At 38.5% G+C, this 22162-nt stretch overlaps 1 protein-coding gene across 3 annotated transcripts in view; it reads right to left on the bottom strand.

Moving 5' to 3' along the window:
• TRRAP (transformation/transcription domain associated protein) overlaps positions 1-22162 on the bottom strand; it is a 77035-nt gene that overhangs the window by 45733 nt on the left and 9140 nt on the right. For 2 of the 3 annotated variants that reach the window (XM_054643509.2, XM_077186646.1), the window contains 19 exons: positions 21266-21500; positions 20166-20493; positions 19957-20054; positions 19088-19282; positions 18366-18557; positions 16794-16959; positions 15312-15568; positions 14470-14670; positions 12473-12651; positions 11240-11439; positions 9351-9568; positions 9033-9230; positions 8345-8605; positions 7234-7395; positions 6830-6926; positions 6260-6381; positions 4680-4850; positions 3878-3946; positions 29-148 (listed from right to left, as the gene is read on the bottom strand). In XM_054643509.2, the coding sequence (XP_054499484.1) occupies positions 29-148; positions 3878-3946; positions 4680-4850; positions 6260-6381; positions 6830-6926; positions 7234-7395; positions 8345-8605; positions 9033-9230; positions 9351-9568; positions 11240-11439; positions 12473-12651; positions 14470-14670; positions 15312-15568; positions 16794-16959; positions 18366-18557; positions 19088-19282; positions 19957-20054; positions 20166-20493; positions 21266-21500 (3469 nt within the window). The remainder of the gene's footprint in view (positions 1-28; positions 149-3877; positions 3947-4679; positions 4851-6259; positions 6382-6829; positions 6927-7233; positions 7396-8344; positions 8606-9032; positions 9231-9350; positions 9569-11239; positions 11440-12472; positions 12652-14469; positions 14671-15311; positions 15569-16793; positions 16960-18365; positions 18558-19087; positions 19283-19956; positions 20055-20165; positions 20494-21265; positions 21501-22162) is intronic. The other variant, XM_077186647.1, reaches the window with a different exon arrangement.

A 22162-nucleotide genomic window follows, 5' to 3' on the forward strand; every position in this document is an offset into this window, starting at 1 on the left:
TTTCAGCAATGTTAACTTCCACTTTTACCTCAATTAACATTGCTCGTTCTGTTTTCATAACAACTTCCAGAAGAGGTTTAACCAGAGTCTGTGGGGCAGCTGGGATCAGATGGAATAAATTTATGATTGCTGAACAAATCTTCATTTCCTACAGGTAAAAAGAAAGACAATTAAATAAATATTACTGGCTATAATGTATAAAAACAGTATCACACACCTTGCTTCTTTTTTTCCCCTCTGTATTAGCATAGCCAGCAGCCAAATGCAAAAGGTTAGCATAAATACAGCATCTACTTACCATAATGCATGAAAAAATTGCACCTGTGGAAGTCTGCCCTACCCCCTCTGGTAATATCATGGTTTAAATTTTATTTTCCTTTCCAGCACAGTGGTGTTTTGCAGGTAAGAGCTAAACACTGTAATGATACTGCTGATGAGGGAGTTCCAGAGTGCTCACTGCTCTACACCAAGTGGGTCAAGTATCAAACAGCCAGACCTCCCCCCTAAACAATTTCTGCCATACACCCCACACTCCCAGATTACACATGAAGAGAGATTCAGCTCTCTCACAGCACTGTTCAGCCTATCTCACAAACAGCTGGTTACTGTAAAGTCAGCTCTGTTCTCTCACTAGATATCAAATTCTCCAGAAGTCCAAAATCATTTTGCATTTTTTTCATTGTGTGATTTAAATAGAGACTGTATTTCAACTAGCTAGGGTGTAGATTTCCTGCAGTAAGAAAAGGGAAAGGAAAAAACAAAACAACAAAACCACCCTCACCATCTCTCTAAAACCAAGTTGCAGCATCCAAGATGATTTTATCAAGTGCATTACATTTTCTCAACTGAATTTAAACACAAAGCATTAGGCTCCACTCCTTTAACCTGATCTGCCCAGACAGACCCCACAAGACCCCTCTCATGGACTGAAGTTCAGGGCTGAGAATACATAAAAACCTCTTGAAACCACTTATGCCTTCACAGAAACTAAAAATCCTGCTCTTTCTGGTACAAACATGCTCAACATCCTTAACTGCAACGTGATCAAAACAGCTCTGCACAGACAAACAGAAGACAATTCCCAGCACTGCACTCAAAGGCACAATGCACTGTGCCCAAAACACAACGACAAAACTAACAAACCACAAGTTAAAAGAAAAAATAAAACCAAACAAAACAACAACAAAAGAAACCATGACAACCAAAAAAGTTCCTGGTGCCTGCACGGAGTTTCTCACCTCTACCCTTCCGTGGCAGGCTGAACCAAAGCAGATATCACAGCATGAAAGGAAAAAGCCCACAAAAATATCAAATAAATGTACAAATCAGCACATGCCATTCTTCAGGCTGCAGTCTAACTTCAGCTCAGTTACTTCCTCATCTCAAACAGAAGGAATAGAGACAATGAGTATCTCACATGCTCCAAATTGTCCTTCAAAGAACTGGATGAAATTCATCCTTTTTTCTACTTTGACATTGATCTGAAATAGCTTCTCAAATATTTAAAAGTGAATAAAAAGATAATAAAGATGATTAGGTCAGGGGAAACAACATTTTAGCATCTTTGAAGACAAGTTTGGCCACCATCTATTACAAAATCACTTTCAGTACTTGAGCTACCAAGCTATGAAGTCCTCTACACTCCTCCTAGGCTGTGATGCAGAATTTCCACCATGGAAATTTCCACCCTCTCACAAGAGGGACAGCTGGAGGCAACCATCTACTCAAAACTTATTCTTTCAATTACCAAACATGACCTGAAACCCCATGCCTTTCCTTGGAAAGTAAGGGAAGAGAGGAAGGAAGAAAGATTTAAATATTTTATTCCCTAGACCAATGAATTAGATTTTAATCACTACTTTATATATTACATTTTAATTTGTTCATTTCTCTAAACAGCCAGCTCACAGCTCAGGATCACAGCAGGACTGCCATAAATTATTTAGGTGAACAAGGTTCAGTTATTCTGGCATCAGTGTGGATCTTTACAGCAGTCATCATTATGCAGCATTTCTAATTTTTCAGTTTGTCTGTAGTTAACCATTTTCATGTGAAAACTCACTCCAAAACCTTTTAACTGTTCTGTAAGAGGCTTTTCTGACCAGCCTTTATCTGCACAATGCTGGAGAACTGCCTGACACCATCATCAGAGGGCACCTTCATCCCATGCTGCTGGAAAAGGATGGAATGCTTGGACCAGCACCAGCACAGGGAGGGCACATCAGGCTTTCCTGGTCACTCCTGTTCTCCACTGAGTGTTTAGCAGCTCCTCTACTCAACCCCACAGTCTGAATGATCCAACCTACTTCCCAACACTGCTTTTAATGGGTGTCTCAGATGCTGGAATCTCACTAGGATCGTGAAGAAAGGAGAGAAGTGAAATGCCAGCTGCAATAACTGACCACCAGTTTCACTGTCCCTGTTTTTCAACAGCACAATGTACATACAGACACATAAACACAGCCTGCCACAGGAACTGTACAAAGACCAAGCTGTGTGCTCCTGCAGTTGCTTAGAGTTTTTATTTTTAAGAAAACTTTGGAGCAACAACTAGGAAGCAGAAAAGTAATATTCAATCAGCTTTGCATTGACACAATTCTACTTGAAACATTTCCAGACTTCTCTTGTCCCTCAAGATGTGACAGCAGATTCTTTCTCAAGTGTCTGGTGTGCACTCCCCACCCAACTTATCTATCTAAATACATAACTACACAGAAAACATCAACAAAAGACATGAAAATCAGGGGAATTCACAAGTAAACATGACTTAGTGACAAAAACTGTACTGGAAGTGCCACATTGTGGTTTAAAAGATTATTGCTACAAAAAGATCTGTAAGATATCTGTAATCATCACATTTGAGGAAAAGTGAATTCCAAAAGTATATGAAGGCCTTAGAACTACTCTGGCATGAATAAAATGATGTTAAGTGAAAAATGCACAGTGTTTAGTTAAAATATAACCAACCTTACTCTACTTCATTAGAGAACATCTAGGTCTAATATAAAGCAATGACCAAATTCAGATTAAAAGCTCTCTTTGCAAAGACAGGAAAGAGAAATGAAAAGCCATTAAGCCATTTCCATGTTTTGAGGGAAATAAAAAGCCAATGTAATTTCATTCTAATTTGAGAAACAAAGACATTAATAGAATTCCCCTCATTTTTTCTTAGGTGCAATCATAAATCTCAACACTTAATAAAAGCATTTAGTAAAATATTAATAGAATTGTGGGACCTCTGGTAATGTACAGGAAACTGCACTGAAGCAGGAATTCCCATCAGTATTGCTAAGAGCACACAGTATTGACATTACACTGCACAGTTTTCCATTTATAAAGGAAGTGATCAGCTTCCCATGCTTCTACACTGAGGTCATTAGTTTCACTGGGAGAGTGATTTTAATGTGATCCCAACTAGTAAATATTGAACTTGGTTTAGGTAAATTACATTTTAAATTAACTGGGATTATGTTATCATTACATATAATTTTCAAAAGGCCATATTATGAACATCAAACATATTAATGAAAAATGGGAGATTACGCTGCTGAGCTCATCAGCCATTCCAGTGAACAGATTTCTAAGCAGAAAATCCTGAGGGGGAAAAGAAATAAAAATGCTTGAGCTTGAGCTGCCCCCACACTAACCTAGAACACTCTCTAAAGTAACCACTGTCAGCAGATAAGAAGCTGCTCTTACTGAGACTTCTAACAGATATTCAATATTCTACATTCAATCCAACAAGTCTGTTAGCTTGTAACAAAGCATCAGCGTGTAATCAGTTATGGCAGCATTTACAACTGAATGAGTTCTTTAATTCCAAAACATTAATACTATTTATTCTTCTCTTCTCACACAAAAGCATTCATTAACTTACATTTCCATCACTCCGTTGTCCACCTTTGTGTGTAATAACTACAACCTCCATCCATTTACGCAGGTGTTGCTACAAAGAAAGGATAATTAGCATTATTCTTCTAATTAGACTGTTCCATTTTAGCATATGCTACAGGAGACAATATAGAGGCAGAAATAATTCTTTGAAGGAAACAAAGGGAAAAATTATCAGTTATTTTCATTCCCTCAAGTTGAAAAGTTTGCTGTTGCTAGAAGTCCTCTCCATATTCAAGAAAGCAGGGATTATAAGTACACACACACACACATATATATATATACACAAAAAAACTTAAATCTGATAGTCTTACACTGTGATGACTTGCTTGATATGTATGTATTTAAATATTTAAATATTCATGCAAAGGGGATAAAGAATTCACACATTCAGTTTAAACACTGCAAATAAAGAGAGCAATACCTTCTAAAATTTCATAAATCAAGAAAGCACCAAAACAGATTAAGTGCATTGAGAACTAAAATTGTTAAAGGTGCAAGGGGCACCTTGCTTAAAGATAAATTTGTCCAAACAAACGTTAGCAAAACTAGTTATATCTTCACTAAAAAATAAAATCTCTTAACTTTTTGGTTTAGAAGCCCTTTAGAAATTTACTCAAAATGTTTAAAGAAATTGGAGCTTTTTATTAATTATGAAACAAAAATATTTTACTTCCAACATATACACTGAGTCACTGCTGAACTTCTTTGATTTATCACCAACAAGAATAGTAGCTAGAAGAAAATTTCTTCTGGAAGAGCTAAAATAAAAACGTGGATGGGCTCACCATCATCTGATCACAGAATTTATCATTGAAAGAGTTTGGGAAAAGCCGAGTGACTGAGGTCAGACGATTCACAACATTGAGGGTCAGGCTCCGATAGTCCCCCAGCATCATCAGCAACGGCCTCATGTGGGTATGGATTTGATCAACTTCTATGGTAGCTCCTTCCAAGAACTGCAGGAGAGTGCACAATTAAGGTACAGGTGGAGAGGGACGTGACTTTTGTGCAAGCATTTTTCTTAAAATAGATTCAGCTGACTTGATTTTTCCTTTTATTTTGTTCCTTCAATACAATAGTTCAAACATCTAGTGCTGGAAATTGACACGGTGACAAGATGGATTTGGGAAGCACTGAGGTATTTCTGACACACAGCAGGACATTCCATAAAATAATCAAGTAGGAGATCGTAATTACAGACAGACTGAAAATCTGCTACAGCTATAAATTAAATACACAGCTATGAACAAATTACTTAGACACTATATTAAGAACTGCCTGTGAATCTGGCTGAAGGCAGTAGAGCAAATTTCTGTGTTACAATCTGCATGCATCCTGAGCAAGAGAAAAGGTCAAAAGTGCCTGGCTGCAAGCAGCCAGAGAGAATATTTCCTGTCATAACCAAATATCCTGTGGGCATGGGTTTATCCCAGGAAAAAAAACAATCACACAAATCTGATGTATAGGTCAGAACAACTCTTATTTGCTACCTTTCAACCCAACTGTGCTGTTAACAAGCCATAAATGATAAGTAAATTCCCTCTCATGACCACAGTGACATGAAAAGTCACACAACCTCTGGCCAGTCAATGGCACAAACAAATGCAAACTACCAGTATTACTGCAGTTCCATCCTCTGCTCCATGTCAGCCCATCTACACAGCACTACAAAGAGGTTGTAATTAATTTCATTAGCTTCTTTCTTTTCATTTAAAAATATGGAATTAAAACCTTGCTGAATCAGAATTAGGCACAGCTATTGAACAACAAATCATGATGAAAGAATATCCTTTCCTGTTCTTTCAGCCTTTATAGAGGATAATGTAGCATCCACAGGTCAGACTGGGCAGTGTCAGGGACTAATTCTGACCTCAAACAGGACAGCCAGGGTCCTGCTCCTTAAGGTAACCATCACACTGTGATGCAGGTCTAACTCTGCTATCCAAAACCAACTATGGGATCTCCACCACTTCTTTTAGGAACACAGACAAAACATACAATTTTTACAATAAAGCCAAGCCTGCACATTTGCAAAACAGTTGAAAAGGACTGAAGCTATTTAGAAGACTCATTTACAAAGACCAGACCAACAGAAAGAGGGAAAGACTGCACAGAAAGACTGGAAGATTTACCATGGTCCTTATCCAAGAGCTTATAATTCTTAATTGCAACCTGGATAATTCTTTATGGCAAAGTTCAAATCCCAAACAAACACATCTGACACAAACTTTTATCAGCATCACTAACAGAAACTGAACAGAGCAACAATATTTCCTGTAGAGAACTTTCCCAAGAAGTCTTGTACCAAGGAAGTAAAGCAGAGAGAACAATGATCTCAAAAGGAATGTTGTTTAAATACAGTCACCTTTCTCATGCATGCTTCTCCTGCCTCCTGCAGCTCGTTATTTGTTGAATTCAGTGCCTTGAAAAGTGCAGCAATGATTTTCTCTCTTGACTGAGGCAAGTAATTGCAGGCAGCTAGAGCATCTGCAAATATCAAAGTAAATTTGTTCTCTTTGTTAACTCAATTTCAAAGGAGAGGAGAAAATAAACCCTAATTCTACACTGCTTCTCTTATAGTTTCTTTTTATGTCATCTCAAATTGCAGACAACTAAAGTACTGTAAGCATTGCCAAAATCAACAGGCATCATAAAACAGTAAAAAATGAGAATTCTATTAACATTCTATAGTTTTCCTAATGCTTTATAACATAATTAATCTTAAAATATTTTGGGTTCCTTTCAGAAAACTGAATTCTAGTGATTAAGAAGGCAGCAATACTTTCCCATTATTCTCTCCATTAAACTGTAACCTCAGGAGAGCAGTCATCAGTCTTCCAGTGCCCAGGTTTTCTGCTGATCTCAGGAAGCAGACTGCCCATTGCTCACAAGGACATTTAACTGCATCAAGCCTTATTTAGGAGGTTTTACTTACTTAAGGCTGCAATTCGAAGAGGTACAAGTGATGGAAGACTTTTGTAGCAAGGTAGTTTCATTAGGGCAGCATCTTCAGCCTCACACAAATTCAGTAACTAGGAAAAAATAAACAATCATTTTAATATTGCTACTCACATTTAAAACACCACTATCCCACCCCCACCTTTACAGACAGCTTTTTATCTACAGCATTTTTTTTGTCTTAACTCAAAAGCAGAGGATCTTCTGCATTGACTGCTGCAGGCAAAGCAGAATTCACCTGATGTTTCAAAAGGGAAATTCTTGCATTTCAGTCAAAGTTTAAAATGCACAAAGAAAAATATGTATTTTTAACAATGAAAGTACTGATGCCATCATATAGAAGCATCTACATTCAAAGATGAGAACACAAAAACCAAGTACCTCTGTGTAGAAAACCTTGTGTTCCACAACATTCAGATCCATTGTAAACAATCTGGGCTGCAGGGTTGTGCAAAATGTATTTCCCTCCATCAGTCCAATCTGGGCGTTTGCAGGTTGGTGCCGCAGCAAATGCTTTTTAGGAGGAACCATGTCCTGGAGGACCTACGTGATGGAATTTAGATTACTGAATTAGCAGCCATTGAAATGACCCCACAGACCAGCCACTGAGAAAACACCATTAGTCATGGCTCTAGGTTTCTATCCATTTTCTACTGTGGCTCCAGATGTGTCTGGAGAAGAAATTAAGCTAGAGGAAAAGTAATTCTCTGAATTACTTTGATTCACAGTCAGTTCACAAAAGAGTGGAGTAGCTGTAATTAATACATATTCTCTGTGAACAGATCAATGATATTAAATAACTTCACACAACATCATGAACAACAAAGAAATTCATAGACTGAGGCATTTCAAACAGTCAAAAACCAGGAATATTTTAAGCTCCTAAAACATCAGAAAACCAAGAAAATTTGTGTAACTTTTTTTCATTACATCAACTTTTCACGTTCCTCATTAAACAGCCTCAGCAAAGTAAGATATCAATTAGGGAATCTCAGCACAATCTGGAATATTGTCATGGCCCTTAAGACTTATGTGCATTCAATTATCTTCCAAAAGACTAAACAATATCAGTTTTAAGGAGTATCCAGCCAAAAGTTATTTCAACCAGCTTTGAATTTTATAGTCTCTTTCTGGATAGGGAAAGGCATAGCAATAATGCCACATATTTAGAGAATAACAAAACTGAGTGTGAAAATGTAGTGTCTATATGGCTTAGCCTATGTCTGATTGGTGGCAGGATGAGCAGCCCATAATTTAAGGAAGTAAATCAACCTGAAGACAGTAAAACTACTGGCTAAGAGTCAGGCAGAGCCTGTATGAATCTCTGTATTGTGTACGTTTGAACAACAAAAGTTAGCAAATGACAAACATATGCCATCAAAGCACCATGAACTTAATTCATTAGTGTGCAAAAACATACCAAGAAAGCATTTCTGCAAGTCCAAACTGGAAAACAACTTTAAGCTCTGGTTCAGTAAATATTTCTGCTTACCTCTTTGTGTGGCTCCATGATGACTGTGACACTTTTGCCAGTGACCTGTGCAAGCACCTGCAGGGAATGCATGGCTTGTTTTCTCACAGTGGAGTTTGGAGAGGTCACTTCTCGAACAAGGTCATGTGTGACATGATGGAAAGACTTTTCCTGTGCTGCAAGGATTTCTTCTGTTTTTTCTTCATCTTTTAAAGGAGTTGCACATCTAATCAAGAGCTGTTCTAATGTGGTCTTTGCCATAGCAACTGCTCCATTGGAAACCTGAGGCATCAGAGATCATTTTTATCAGCTAAATACAGAACAAAGATGACAAATCTACACATTACTCATCAACTTAGAATTTGATTTTGATGAATCCTGTGATTCTGATTTCCAACTAAGCTTAGTGATTCTGTGGTAAGTGACAGTGAATCTGTGTTCTTTTATGATCTACATGTGCCCTGTACATTTCTAGTCTAAAAGCAGTAAGTGTAATCTCAAAAACTTCAGCAAAGTTATGTGGAAAAATCTGACCTCATTCCTAACTTCAGATCTTGGTTTAAGTTAAAATTACTAGAATTCACTAACTTTTGCAGGTGAAATGCATTCTGAAGTTCAGCAAAATCAGGATTACTAAGAGTTTAATCTGTGTGAATTTAAGGCCACAAATTCTCCCCATACTATTTGATGAAATTCATTCATTACATACCTCTCCAGTTAGGTCCATCATAACAAAGAGAAGTGCCTTCAGGAAAGTCTGCTGGTTCTGGAGGACCCAGATCAGTGGCAGCCGTTCCATAAGAAATTTAATGGACACAACACCTCCTAGTTTAGCATACCAAGCTTGTTCATAGCAGCAAGCACACAGACGTTCCACAATGTATGAAAACAAGGGAAGCTGACAAGCCTGGAAACAAAGAAATTGATCAGTTTCCTTTTCTCAGCTTACTGGTAGCCTCCAGAATTTTAGAAGCAAAATGGCATTGGCTGAAACTCAATCATTTCCATACACTTATAAAAATCTTACCCTTTCCTTTGAGCCCAAGATGATGCTTGCAACATCAAATATCACTGCTAGGGCCACCTCTCCTATTTTGCAGAGCTCCTTCTCCTCATATGCCATGCAGATGGCTATGGCATCAATAAGCACCAAGGGATCCATGCCTTTGGACCCATTTTCTTCACTGTGAAACATGGCTGTGCTAGGCTGGCTCCCAACCTGATAGCACTGCAGCAAGAAAGGACCTGGAATTTGTAACAGGGAATAGGGGGGAGGGGAAATAAAGATAAAACAATGGATATTTCAATATGAATAGTCTTTTAATTAGATTTTACCACTCCTTGGACTAGCTGATGGCAAAACCAGTAAGCCCTGTGCCTATTTGCATATAAATGGATTGTAAGGCATCCTTCACTCCTAGAAGAAAAAAAGATTACATCTACTATCTTCTTCTATGCACTAGAATATGCACTGCAAGAAGATTAATTAAAACTGAGGAGTCATAAAAATCCCAGTTACATTAATGTGACAATGAAGAGTGATGTGCTCATAATATGCTTTTACCAAATTACTTGTCATACAGCCCAAACAAAAAGTTTTCTTCTTGGATATAAGACACTGCAATGCTCCAACATTTACTTAGTTCCCCTCAAGGTCCTTCAAAACCACAACTGGAAACAAACGAATTAAAGACCATCTGCAAATAGTACTGTATCAAGTTACACAAATGCTCTGGAACTGTATAAGCTGTTCCATGCTGCAGTTATTTCACTGCTGTAGCATTTACAGAGCATTATTAGGTGACTGATTGCTTTCTAAAATTTGTTTAATAATTCCCACTGCTCTAAAGAATTAAAACATAATTCTACCGTCAAACAAAAATCCAGTGCAGCTACCCAGAAGCAAGTGCAATATTGTGATTTTAGTGTGTAAAAGCACTCAGCTGTGCCCAGCTGCCCTGGAGCCCCAGAGCTGTGTGCCCTCACTCACTGCACTGTGTGTACAAGCACTGAGCTGTGCCCAGCTCCCCTGCACTCCCAGAGCTGTGTGCCCTCACTCACTGCACTGTGTGTACAAGCACTGAGCTGTGCCCAGCTCCCCTGCACTCCCAGAGCTGTGTGCCCTCACTCACTGCACTGTGTGTAACAGCACTGAGCTGTGCCCAGCTGCCCTGGAGCCCCAGAGCTGTGTGCCCCCACTCACTGCACTGTGTGTAACAGCACTGAGGTGTGCCCAGCTGCCCTGCACTCCCAGAGCTGTGTGCCCTCACTCACTGCACTGTGTGTAACAGCACTGAGCTGTGCCCAGCTGCCCTGGAGCCCCAGAGCTGTGTGCCCCCCCTCACTGCACTGTGTGTACAAGCACTGAGCTGTGCCCAGCTGCCCTGAACTCCCAGAGCTGTGTGCCCTCACTCACCACACTGAGCTGTGTAACAGCACTGAGCTGTGCCCAGCTCCCCTGGAGCCCCAGAGCTGTGTGCCCTCACTCACTGCACTGTGTGTACAAGCACTGAGCTGTGCCCAGCTCCCCTGCACTCCCAGAGCTGTGTGCCCTCACTCACTGCACTGTGTGTAACAGCACTGAGGTGTGCCCAGCTCCCCTGCACTCCCAGAGCTGTGTGCCCTCACTCACTGCACTGTGTGTAACAGCACTGAGCTGTGCCCAGCTGCCCTGCACTCCCAGAGCTGTGTCTCCTCACTCACCGCACTGTGTGTAACAGCACTGAGCTGTGCCCAGCTCCCCTGCACTCCCAGAGCTGTGTGCCCTCACTCACTGCACTGTGTGTAACAGCACTGAGGTGTGCCCAGCTCCCCTGCACTCCCAGAGCTGTGTGCCCTCACTCACTGCACTGTGTGTACAAGCACTCAGCTGTGCCCAGCTGCCCTGCACTCCCAGAGCTGTGTCTCCTCACTCACCGCACTGCTGAGCCACGGCCACCATGGTGTAGTGGCGGATGAGGCTGGCCACGAAGGGCAGGGCGCTGGGCCGCAGGTCCTTGATGACGGCCGACATGAAGGCCCCGGTCAGGGCCTGCTCGAAGGTCTTGCGGGCCGGCGTGTCCTGGGCCTTGTAGCGGTGCGAGATGATCACGCTGGGGATGGACTTCTCTGTGAAGCTGGAACACACGGTTGTGTTCAACAGAACCCTGAACTGCAGGACCCCCCAGCTCAAAGTTCATTCAAAGTTTGCTCTCCATATGCAACTCCTCCTCCACCTCCTGTTTTCCCCTCATTTTGATAGAGTTAGACCAGTCCGCTCAGCACGAACTAATTTTGTCAGCCACTGGTCTCCAGCATGATGGATAGCCCAATTTCATCAGGAACATTTAAAGCCAGTGGTAGCTCAATTTCATCAGGAACATTTAAAGCCAGTGGTTCAGAAGAAGCCACGTATATACAATAATAGGTATACAGGCATCACACTGCAACTCAATTACAGAATGTCATTTTCAATATTTTGACATTGTTGCCTTTTTTAAAATGACATTTGATTTTAATCTTGAATGATTGAAACATTTTTTATCAAATCGTTGCCCAACAAAACTTATTCATTGCAAAGCTATATTTATGTCAAGTCTAACAAGCCCAAACTGTGAAAGCTACTATGCTCTTTAGGTACGCTTATTACATTGCAAGAGTCAAAGTCAGCCCACACTTCTTGGGCAAAGATGTTAAGGTTGTCTAAAAGCAATAAACTCGTGAAATATCAATTACTAAAATTGCAAAACATGTAAGAAAAACTCTAATAAAAGGCTCCCACACCAAGATAAACAGAGGCTGCGCGTGACTATGCTATAGCTTAGTCACTAAATGAAACTGAATTTTGTCTTTCACTTTAGTAAAAGCTTAGATGTACATACAAAATGTCACAATCTAAATTAATCTCTAAAATACAATTAAGCACCAGAATATTCCAATTATTTAAATAAATGAAACTAAAATTAATCATATTGATCATATGTAATAGATTATACACAGGATTGTAATTAGGGGAAGAAAATTAAACTATGAAACATTAACATGTCACTGGCATTAAAAAACATGCTAACAAAACTCCTTTTCACCAGCAGCCAAAAACCCCATGAATTGCACAGACTAATCACTGTCTCTAAACTAGATTGCTCCAAAGACACCATGAATTTTACATACACATTTACGTTTAAAGAATTGTCATACTTGGGGTGTGCAAGGAGCTGGTACAATGCATGTTTGTTATCATCCAGGCTCATCATGGCCACCAGGAAGCACTTGATGACCTCCCAGGCCTGCCTGCGGTAATAGGGCTCCGTGTTGGCGCTCTTCAGACAGTCCAGGGCCGTCTCGATTGCCTGCAATGGAACAAGAGAACCCCCACACTTCTTACTCTTGGCATTTACCATAAGGTCATTAATCAAGGGAATGGTATCATTAATATATATTAAAAGTAGCTTTCAAAGTAGGCACAGTTTGGAGTGTGCAAGTTAGGAAATGCAGAGAGGGCCTGAGAGCGTGGCTTGAAAACACCATGCTATTTTCTGAGCTTTTGTACATATGAAACATATATAGATTTTTCCATGGCAGATACATTTACCTCCATGGTCAGAAAGCATTTCAAGCTATGAGTGAAATAAACCTTCACTATGTCCCTCCCCTTTCCCAAAAACAAAATTTCCTTGTCTTCCCTTCAGCAATAATCGTTGCATCAAATCCCTTTATACTGCAAGTATACAATGCATTTATATCCATGTATGAAAGGTACCTTTCCATGCATGATGAAACGTCCCTTTAAGCAACTTCTGAACACCAGTTATTTAATGGAAATAGTACTCTTATTTGCAAGATTTAATACATTTGAGAATAATTCAAATCAATCTTTTAAGACATGAGGATGATTAAAAAGGGGGATTACATCTCTTTGGGAAATTTCTATTTTGTGCTTATATGTAGAGATAATACATAAAAGCACAACTGCCTAATTTCTATCCTTCTCCACAAAAGACAGGAAGATAAACGAGATGGGCATTAAGTAAAAAAAAAAGTAAAAATTGTTCTGGAATGCATGAAAAAAGAAATTATCAATTGCAAGTAAAATCTAACCATCCATGTTTAATAAGTTTATGCAGAAAAAGCCCCTGCTACAAACTGGGCATTTTCTTTCCTTGGTATTTCCACTTACTTAACTTATCATCCCAAGTTTTTATCACAGCATCTCAATGAAAAAAAAAATAAGTTTTGAACAGACCACAAAAGTCTACCAGGGCACTAAAAGAAAACAAGGATTTCTTGTTTTCAATTTATTCCACCTTTTTTTTTCTTTGTACTTTGACATTTCCTTTTCATAGATACAAAGTCTTCAGCAGATAAAACTTTCATGGTCAACACTGAGCAACTGCAGATTGTTCCATATCAATGTTAGATGCCAAAATCCTTTGGAAAATTTAGTTTGAATTAAACCTAGCAGGACAGGTAAATGTCAGCAACTACAGTATTTATATGTATTCAATTCATCAGCTTCAGTACAGTGGAGAAATCAGTAAATCTGCATTTTAAGAATCACTTTTCCAAGCTATTTTTAAGCCTGTTGGCTGGATGGAGCCAGAGAGCCAGCTGCCTGTGAAGAAAATTGCTTACTACATTCAGATGGTATCTACTTATGAAAGTCTAATTGAAAAGGTAAGTATTAAAACTCTACAGACCAAATTATCTCAGAATCCAGCTTGGCTCTCAGATATCAGATTGCTGTAATTAGTGAGAACCAAGCACTTGTGATACACCGTGACTGCCAGATGAAAGCCAGTACAGTACAAAGTGCTTCTAGAGACAGCAAACAAAACCAAATCACTGGAGTCATGAGAACAATCACCACTGAAGAATTCTACAGTAAAGTTTTGATACATTTCAAAAAGCAAACAGGGACTTTTCCATGAGGATCCTGCTCCTAACCTAAGCAATATACCAGAAGTTCCAACCTTACCCATTCTGTGAAAACATTTATTTGGGGCAGTTTAGCCCATACTGCAATCACTTTGTAAGAGCAGTACAGCATGCCTACATCTGTTATTTTGGGGGTGAAATCTTACACAGTTTATAGAAGAAATCAAGAAAGAACTTCCAGATAGGTATTTTTAAGTCAGTTTCTCAGCACTGAAAGTAACTTAAGCCCTTACCTTTTCCATTGGGAGCTGAATGGATGCTTTACAGTCTGAAAATTCAATTGTGATACTGGGTCCTTGGATTTCTGTGACCACATATTGTAGTTTCTGTGATTCCTTCAACATCTTCCTGTTACTTCCACCAAACTTCCCAAGCACACGATAAGCCACGTGGGAGATGCTGTCAGCAGGATTGCGCAGGGTTCTCCACAAAGCCTGGGGGTTTAAGGTACATGGACAGGCCAGGCTTACCTCAACATTGTTCATGTCAAAAAAAAAAAAATCTTACTCCAACATTTTTCAAGTTGTAATGTAAAAAAAAAAGTCATGGAAAACACTTTATTCTTGTATTTGGGTCACTGACCCTGAATAAGTTTCTTATCAAAGTTGAATATCAGCAGTCTCAGTTCACAACAGCCCAAGTGCTTTGTAACAAGGTTGTCTTAAATGCAGTTTTAGATTAGACTACTGTCATCAGCTAGAAAATCTTTGCTATCTTGGAGTGTAGTTTCATGTTTATGATGAATATTAAACAACATTGTTAATTAAAAAAGCAGGCCAATTAAGGCTAAACTGAGTTAAGCTCAGAGCTGGTTTTGAAATACAGAAGCAAAAAAAAGTAAATAGAATGCAACCATTTAACAAAGTATATAGGAGAAACAATTCATTCCCTTTTAAGTTTTCAGAGTTTTCAGCTTAACAGCACAACACCAACTATCCTTCTACACTCACATCAGACTGGTACGGGTCTGATGACAGATTTTTCAAGTTTTTGTAACCAAAGCTTCACACAAATTTCTGATATTATTCAGCAAATCAGTGACCTCTTGTGGTCTAACAGGAAACAACACATTTACCTGCATGAGCTCAGCTCGAACCGGCTGAATGTGGTCATACAGAAAGTCAGGCTGCAAGTTATCCACACACAATTCCAGAGTTCTTAAGCCCTGGCTAACCAGGGTCTGGGATCCATTGAGGGCTGACACCAAGGGGTCCATGAGCATTGGCAGATAAGGCAGCAGCGAGCTCAGACGAACGGGCACAGTGAGGCAGAGCTCCACAAACAAGTCTTTCATGTGCTGTTTGTGAAGGCCACTTTGCAACATATTAAGTCCTGAAAGTTATGGATAAGTTATACACTCACAGGAAAAAAGTCCACAGTTTGCTGTTCAAAATTGCTATGTCCTCAATTCAAGAGAATCTGATGTTTCTAAACACTGTAGAGCTTACAGCTCTGTAAATAATGGATTTACAAAATATTATTACCATTCATTATTCTAACTTACATCTAAGGATGTCAAGCAGTGAATGCTTTTTTATGTACACACATATAGAAGAAAAGGCATCTATACATACTTTAAAGTTTAATATTAGAATCAACAAGGCAGCATTTGAATACAGCAAATAGAAAAGAAAAAAAGATAATTTGACTCAAACCTCAGCCTTGTAACAATAAAAAATAAACCCATACAGAACTTTTTAAAGAATATTTTGAATCCTGAAAAGAAACATTCAGCGAGTTCAAGTGCATTAATTGCCCCATACAGACTAAGCACACTCCGCAAGTGATTTTTCTCCCCATAAATATTTCACATATTCCAAAAATCTACTGGCATAAATTTTACATAATGATTTATTGATAACATATATATTTGCTAACTACAATAAAAACTGTCCCTACAGCTGTAGCTCTGAACCAGTCTACAGTCCTGGAACAGCTCTGATTACCTTGTCCTTAGGTTTAAGTAGCTCTCCAAATTTCCTTGCTCACCCTCAGTATTTCTGAACACAGCTCTTACAAGCATAAATGCTCAATTAATCAAACTGATTGTTATTTACATTTCTTTTTGCAGTCTGGCACTACTTGAATTTCTATTTATCATGCCCTCACAGGTGCACACACATGCCCTCAACTGCAGAACAGCCCAAGCTTCACTGCCATGTTCTCCCCACAAAACCAGTGGTGGCCTGGCAGCATTGCCTCACCTACTCACTTATCCCCCAAATGCTTTATGCAAACAAAGTTACTTTTTTGGGGTTTTTTGCAATGGGTAAAAGAAACAAACAAGAAAACCCCAACAGCCCCACAATGAAAAGAAGAAAAACAAGCAGCAGAAATTGTGAAGCAGCCAAAACTATGGAGCCTGAAGCAGCTGATAGTAAATGAAAATAAGCACATTCAATGTATTTTAATCAATCACTAAACTCAAAATCAGAAGCTACTTATCAGGGGTAGGGCTTTAGTTTTGAGAGGTTTTCAACTACATAACATAACTTTATTACTACTATTCACATAAAAAAATCAGAAGCTGGGGCAGGGAAAGAAGGTGTTGTTCTACCTTGCAGTAAGTTTGGTAACAGCGGCAAGAATTCTTGGTATAACAGATCATGACTGCCTCCTCCAATAGATCTGAACAGTGCTCTGAGCAGCAGGAAATAGTTATAGGGCTCTTTGGCAGTCTGTGCAAGTTCCATAGAGCTGTTCACAATCTTGTGCAAATGTGGCTATAAAGAAAATAAAGCTTGAAGATTAATAAAATACCAATTTTGTCATCATCGTACTGTACAAGAGTTCAGCGTGAGATTCTGCAAATCTGACACAATGAAAAAATATTTCCTCTCAAGCACTTGGGAATGGGGAGCAGAAATCAGAGGTGTCAGAATGAAAAGAGAGGACACTTAACAATATTAATTTACCCCTGATCTAATTTCATCATTAGTTGTTAATGCTAAAATTTCATTTTGAAAGCAAACTCTCTCAAGTAAAAGGGGCTATGGAACTAGTGGCCTTTCTAGAGCAGAGGACATGAACACCTAACAAGATTTAGTAAAAATAGTTGATGAATACCAGTAATCTCATGGACTAGAGACAAACAGCAACGTGTCTGGATATTATTAACATCTAAAAAGCTTTCTACATTGCTATGCAAATGCTGCAAACAGCCTTCATCATTCAATTACATTGTCTGCCCAAGACCCCTACCATTCATCCTACAGAAACAAAAAAAAGTAACAGAAGCATGAAACTGTGAAGGTAGTAAATTACACTCTTTAAACTTCATCACCATCTTATAAAATCCAAATGACCTTGATTCCGATGACAAACTGCAAGAATTATAGCAAGATTATATGAATATTGCTTTCTATTAGTATTAGTTTTCAAAGATTCTGGGAAATTGGTAATCCCCACTCTGTTCTACAGTTACCTGTATCAGAAATTTTGTTTGGTATAAAGTACAAGGAAGAAAAACAAAGAGAAAGTATGAGAGAACAATCAGTGTTCCATTAAATTCTTAATGTCTTTTCTAGATACAGGCAGCTGCTGCTTTTATGAGGAAAGTGCACTCTTGCTACAAGCTCAGCATTTCTAAATTCACTGAATAATGAGATGATCTCATCAACATAAATAGATCCATGGAATACATAATATGTTGTCAGTAGAAAGAATAGCATTCCTTAAGCCCAGACTTCCCAAGAGCATAGAAAAATCTAACTCAAGAGGTACATGTCACTGAATATGACATGAGTGAACAAGATTCACCAACACTCAAAAAAGTGATTTCAATCTAAGCAAAATTCTTAAGTTAATACAGAAACAAAGAGAAAATGTGCAAGAATTTATGCATGTCCTGACCATGAAGTTACATGGGCTTATGGCAATCACAGACCATAGTCATGTATCAGCCATTTATACTCAGAATTAGTACATCATTCCATAGTTTCATATATAAAGAAAATATTCACAGAAAGCATCTCTTATAAACAAGACAATGTACTTGGAATTAGGAAAAAAATGGAAATGTGTCACAAATAGTGCTTCAAACATTAAATGACTCTCAAATGTTACTGTGCAAAACTCTTAAGAGTGCTGTTTTTAAAGCAGACTTATTTTTAAAAGAAATGACCTTTACCTTCAGCATTTGCTCATTTTCAGCTGCAAATAGTGAAACTGAGCCAAAGACTAACTTGAACAGCTTGAGATACAGATTGGAGAGTTCCACATTAGAGCCCATTTCTGGCAGACGATCCAGAAGATACTCCACCAAAATGGTTGCAAAGAGAGCAGAGGTAGTAGGGTTTGCCAAGAAAGAATTGGCAACAATCTATAAAAGGAAACCACAAAGAACTTATTACAGCTGTAATAAAAAGAACAAAAGGATAAATGCACTATCCATTAAAAAAAAACCCTAAAATAAATTTCTCTCCCCATCTCCACTGCTACCCAAGTGATTCTGTTTGTCCTCAGTGGAAAACAACAATGTATGTAGCTTAATATTGAAGTGTCAGGTTAAATTTTAAATGGATGTTATAGGAGTTGCATTCTGTAAAACAGCAGAACATTAGCACAACAAGCTGAACAAAACAAGTCCATAAAGTTCAGTACTTTTCAAGAATGAAGTCCATTCATATCTTCTAAACTGAATTGTTCGTGTTTGTATTGAATCACTTAGGTAAGGTTTTTTGAAAATCCATTTTTAAATTATTTTCATAGACTATTCTTTATAGAGACTGCTTCAAATCTCACGTGCTAATTTCAATATTATTTATAATTCTACATCAGTCATATGTACCTCAAGACATAAGCTCTTTCCTACATGCTGTTCATTAATTTAAAAAGTAAACAGCAACATACCTGAAGAGCATAGTTTTTAGAGATCCTCTCCACCATGTAAGGAACAGTAGTTTGAAAGATTTCTTTAAAAGTTAAAGGGTTCATCATCGTGAACACACCAGCAAAATGCTCCAGAACCTCCTTTTCCTCTTTCATCCTGACTGTCTGACAGTTTGCTACTCGAACATATGTCTGTCCATTTCCTGCTATTTGCACCTACAGCAATTGAGAAAACACATACACTGCTTACAGAATTTGAGTAGCTTATTCCCCATCATTCTTAAAACAGCTTTTGAAAGTAACCAAGACTTTATGGGTTTTACATGCATGCCCCACACAAGTAGAAGTTGGGCACAGGAGCCAACCATGACAAAAATACTAAAAATACTAAAACTGAGCACTTTCAGAACATATTTTAAAACTAGGAAGTTAGAAATAGAGAAAAACAACAGTAGGAAATATCAGTGTACTTACAAATTACTTAATACCCAACCAAACACATTTACATTTCATTAATACTTTGTGTAACTACAGAAGACAAACACAGACATGTGAATGCTTCAACTGTTAGCTAAACTATCTCTTTCATGGAAAGACTTACTTCACTACATGAAAGACTATTACTTCCAGTCTGACCTGCCTGCATGAACAGACAAAAATGGCTGTTGAGAAAAAAACCTGTTGCTTGCAAATACTAAGTAGGTTGAAATTCACTTTTGAAATTAATTCTTCATAATGAGCATTTCTCAACAGTTGTGGTCCCAATTAAAGACTTAGTGAAAATATACTATGTGTATAATCTGTGTTTTAGCTAACAAATAAATCTTTATTAAAAGATCTAACATACAGTAACTGTACAAATAGAAGTGCTATGTGGGCAGGTTACATACCTGATAAATATCTAATGCTTGCATTGCATATTTTACCAGTTTTATATAGATTTGAGTCTCCTTAGGTTGCAACTGCTTATTAGGAATGAATTGTGCTTCTGAAAGAAGAAGAAGATAGTTCAGCATTAAAAATACTATTTGCTTTCATTCTAGAGAGGCTTTTTCTGTAGAATTATGAGAGATAAATGCAATTAAATATGCAGTTTTACCACCAGGAGCTTTGCACGAGGTGATGCCCCACGTGATCGTCTTGACCCCACAGACCAAAGTTTTCACTAAGCTCCGGCAATCCGTGACCTGAAATGTCTGCTTGTCTTCTTTTTCTTTCTCCCCTTGTTTTTCAAAGACAGGTACAGGTGCAGGGGCCACAGGAGTGGCTGGGGCAGGAGATGGGACAGGAACAGGGGCTGCATTTGCTGCTGTGGGCACTCCAGGTAAGGCGGCTTCAGCTGCCCCGAGCTCAGACTGGGGCTTGCACTTCTTAAAAATGACAGAGAGCTGGTAGCGTGCTATGGTGTGGAACTTCAGAACAAACACCTAAGGCAAAGGAGGAGGGGCAGATCAAACAGCAGAGAGGAGGGGGAAAGAAAAAGAAATAAGTTGCTTCTTCAAAAACCATCCTGAATTTAATAGTACAGATATTTCAAATCAGCATAGTGAGATCAATAAAACTTTCAGCTATTTTTGAAGTCATTCAAATGACAGCAAACAGTTTTAAGTGTATCAATAAACTAGTTTGCCTTCTTCAAACAAGTAGTGCACCCTTGATTCTCAAAAATATTGAAAAAAACTCCTAATAAAGATTCTTAAAAAGGATCATTAGGTCTTCAAAGAGCAGATATTTCTAATTGTACAGATTGTATTGTGCCATGCCAAGGACCTATGTGAAGATCCTCTTTCAGGGCTTAAAAAAGAAACCACACCAAAAAGCACACCCATAACCATAAGGCATTAAAAAATACAATTCTTGCATATTCCTACACAACAAAAAAAAATTATAACTAAAATTAGAAATAAAATTATTTTTTAAAAAAACCCAAGCTACTTAAAACAGGCATTCAATTTCCTGCTTTGAAACTACCCACTGAATGAAGCTGAGTTGACAAAGCATCTCCACTACACTTGAGATATTATCCCAGCTGCAGAGCATTTAAAGAGCCCTCCTCTGAAGCACTGAAGTGAAATACAGTACACAGGCTGCTCCTACATATTCTCATTTCTGAAGAAAGGAGAAAGTGAAATGTGATTGACAACATACTACAAAACAGGATATCCAAGCAATTATCAAATGCTTTAAACAAATCAATACCTCCAGCATTCTCATAAGGATGTCTCTACCATTTCCATTTTCCTGTTCACTTTTAGACCGGATACAGTCTACCAAATTTAGCAGGAGCTTGCAAGACATGGTCTGGATACTGCTTGGCAAGGATTCATCATCAATGTTCTTGGCAAACAGCTGGACAGCCAGGGAGAGGTCATTGAGAGGCAAATGCTGCCGGACGTGATGGACCAGGTCTGCCAGGGTGCTGTATGCAAGGGGTCTACAGCCAAAACAAGGAATGAGGAAAACACACTGAGCACAACTAAAAAGTTTCCTAATTTCACTAAACAAATAAATACTGCCTGAAGGTACTTACAAATTTCTCAATGCAAGTTTTCTATTTCCATATGCAAACCCAGAGCTCACAAGGCCTTTTCAGTCACATGAGGAAATTTTAAGCTGTGCAATTTAACCCATGATGCATCAATCTATCCCACAACTCTGGTATTGCCTCTCTGATCTTTCTTCCTTCACTGCAGAACATCCCACCACATATTTTCATCTACATGCAGTTAACATGCATGTTAGCCACATTTTGAGCAGTGCTGGTAATGTTTCATAATTAATCATAAATTATTCTAGCAGAGAAAATACTTCTAAATCTAATACATGTTGTCAGTAAGGTACACTTGATACTTAAAGAAAAAGAAGTAATTCTCCTAGTCCAGATACTAATTTGGTCAGCAAGCTCACCTAAAATTTAGACTAAAATTTAGACTATTGAAGACACAGAAAGTTAGGTATTCTCTCCATTTACTTCTTCAATTGCAAACAAGTAAGTTTTAAAGCATTCATTGACAAAACAGTTTAAATCTCATTCAGATTTTACACTGCATATCAGACTTAGGGTGTTTCGTGAAATATTGGGCAGATACAGAGTTG

This window comes from Agelaius phoeniceus, chromosome 16 (genome assembly GCF_051311805.1).
Source record: "Agelaius phoeniceus isolate bAgePho1 chromosome 16, bAgePho1.hap1, whole genome shotgun sequence".
Taxonomy (NCBI): Eukaryota; Metazoa; Chordata; class Aves; order Passeriformes; family Icteridae; genus Agelaius; species Agelaius phoeniceus.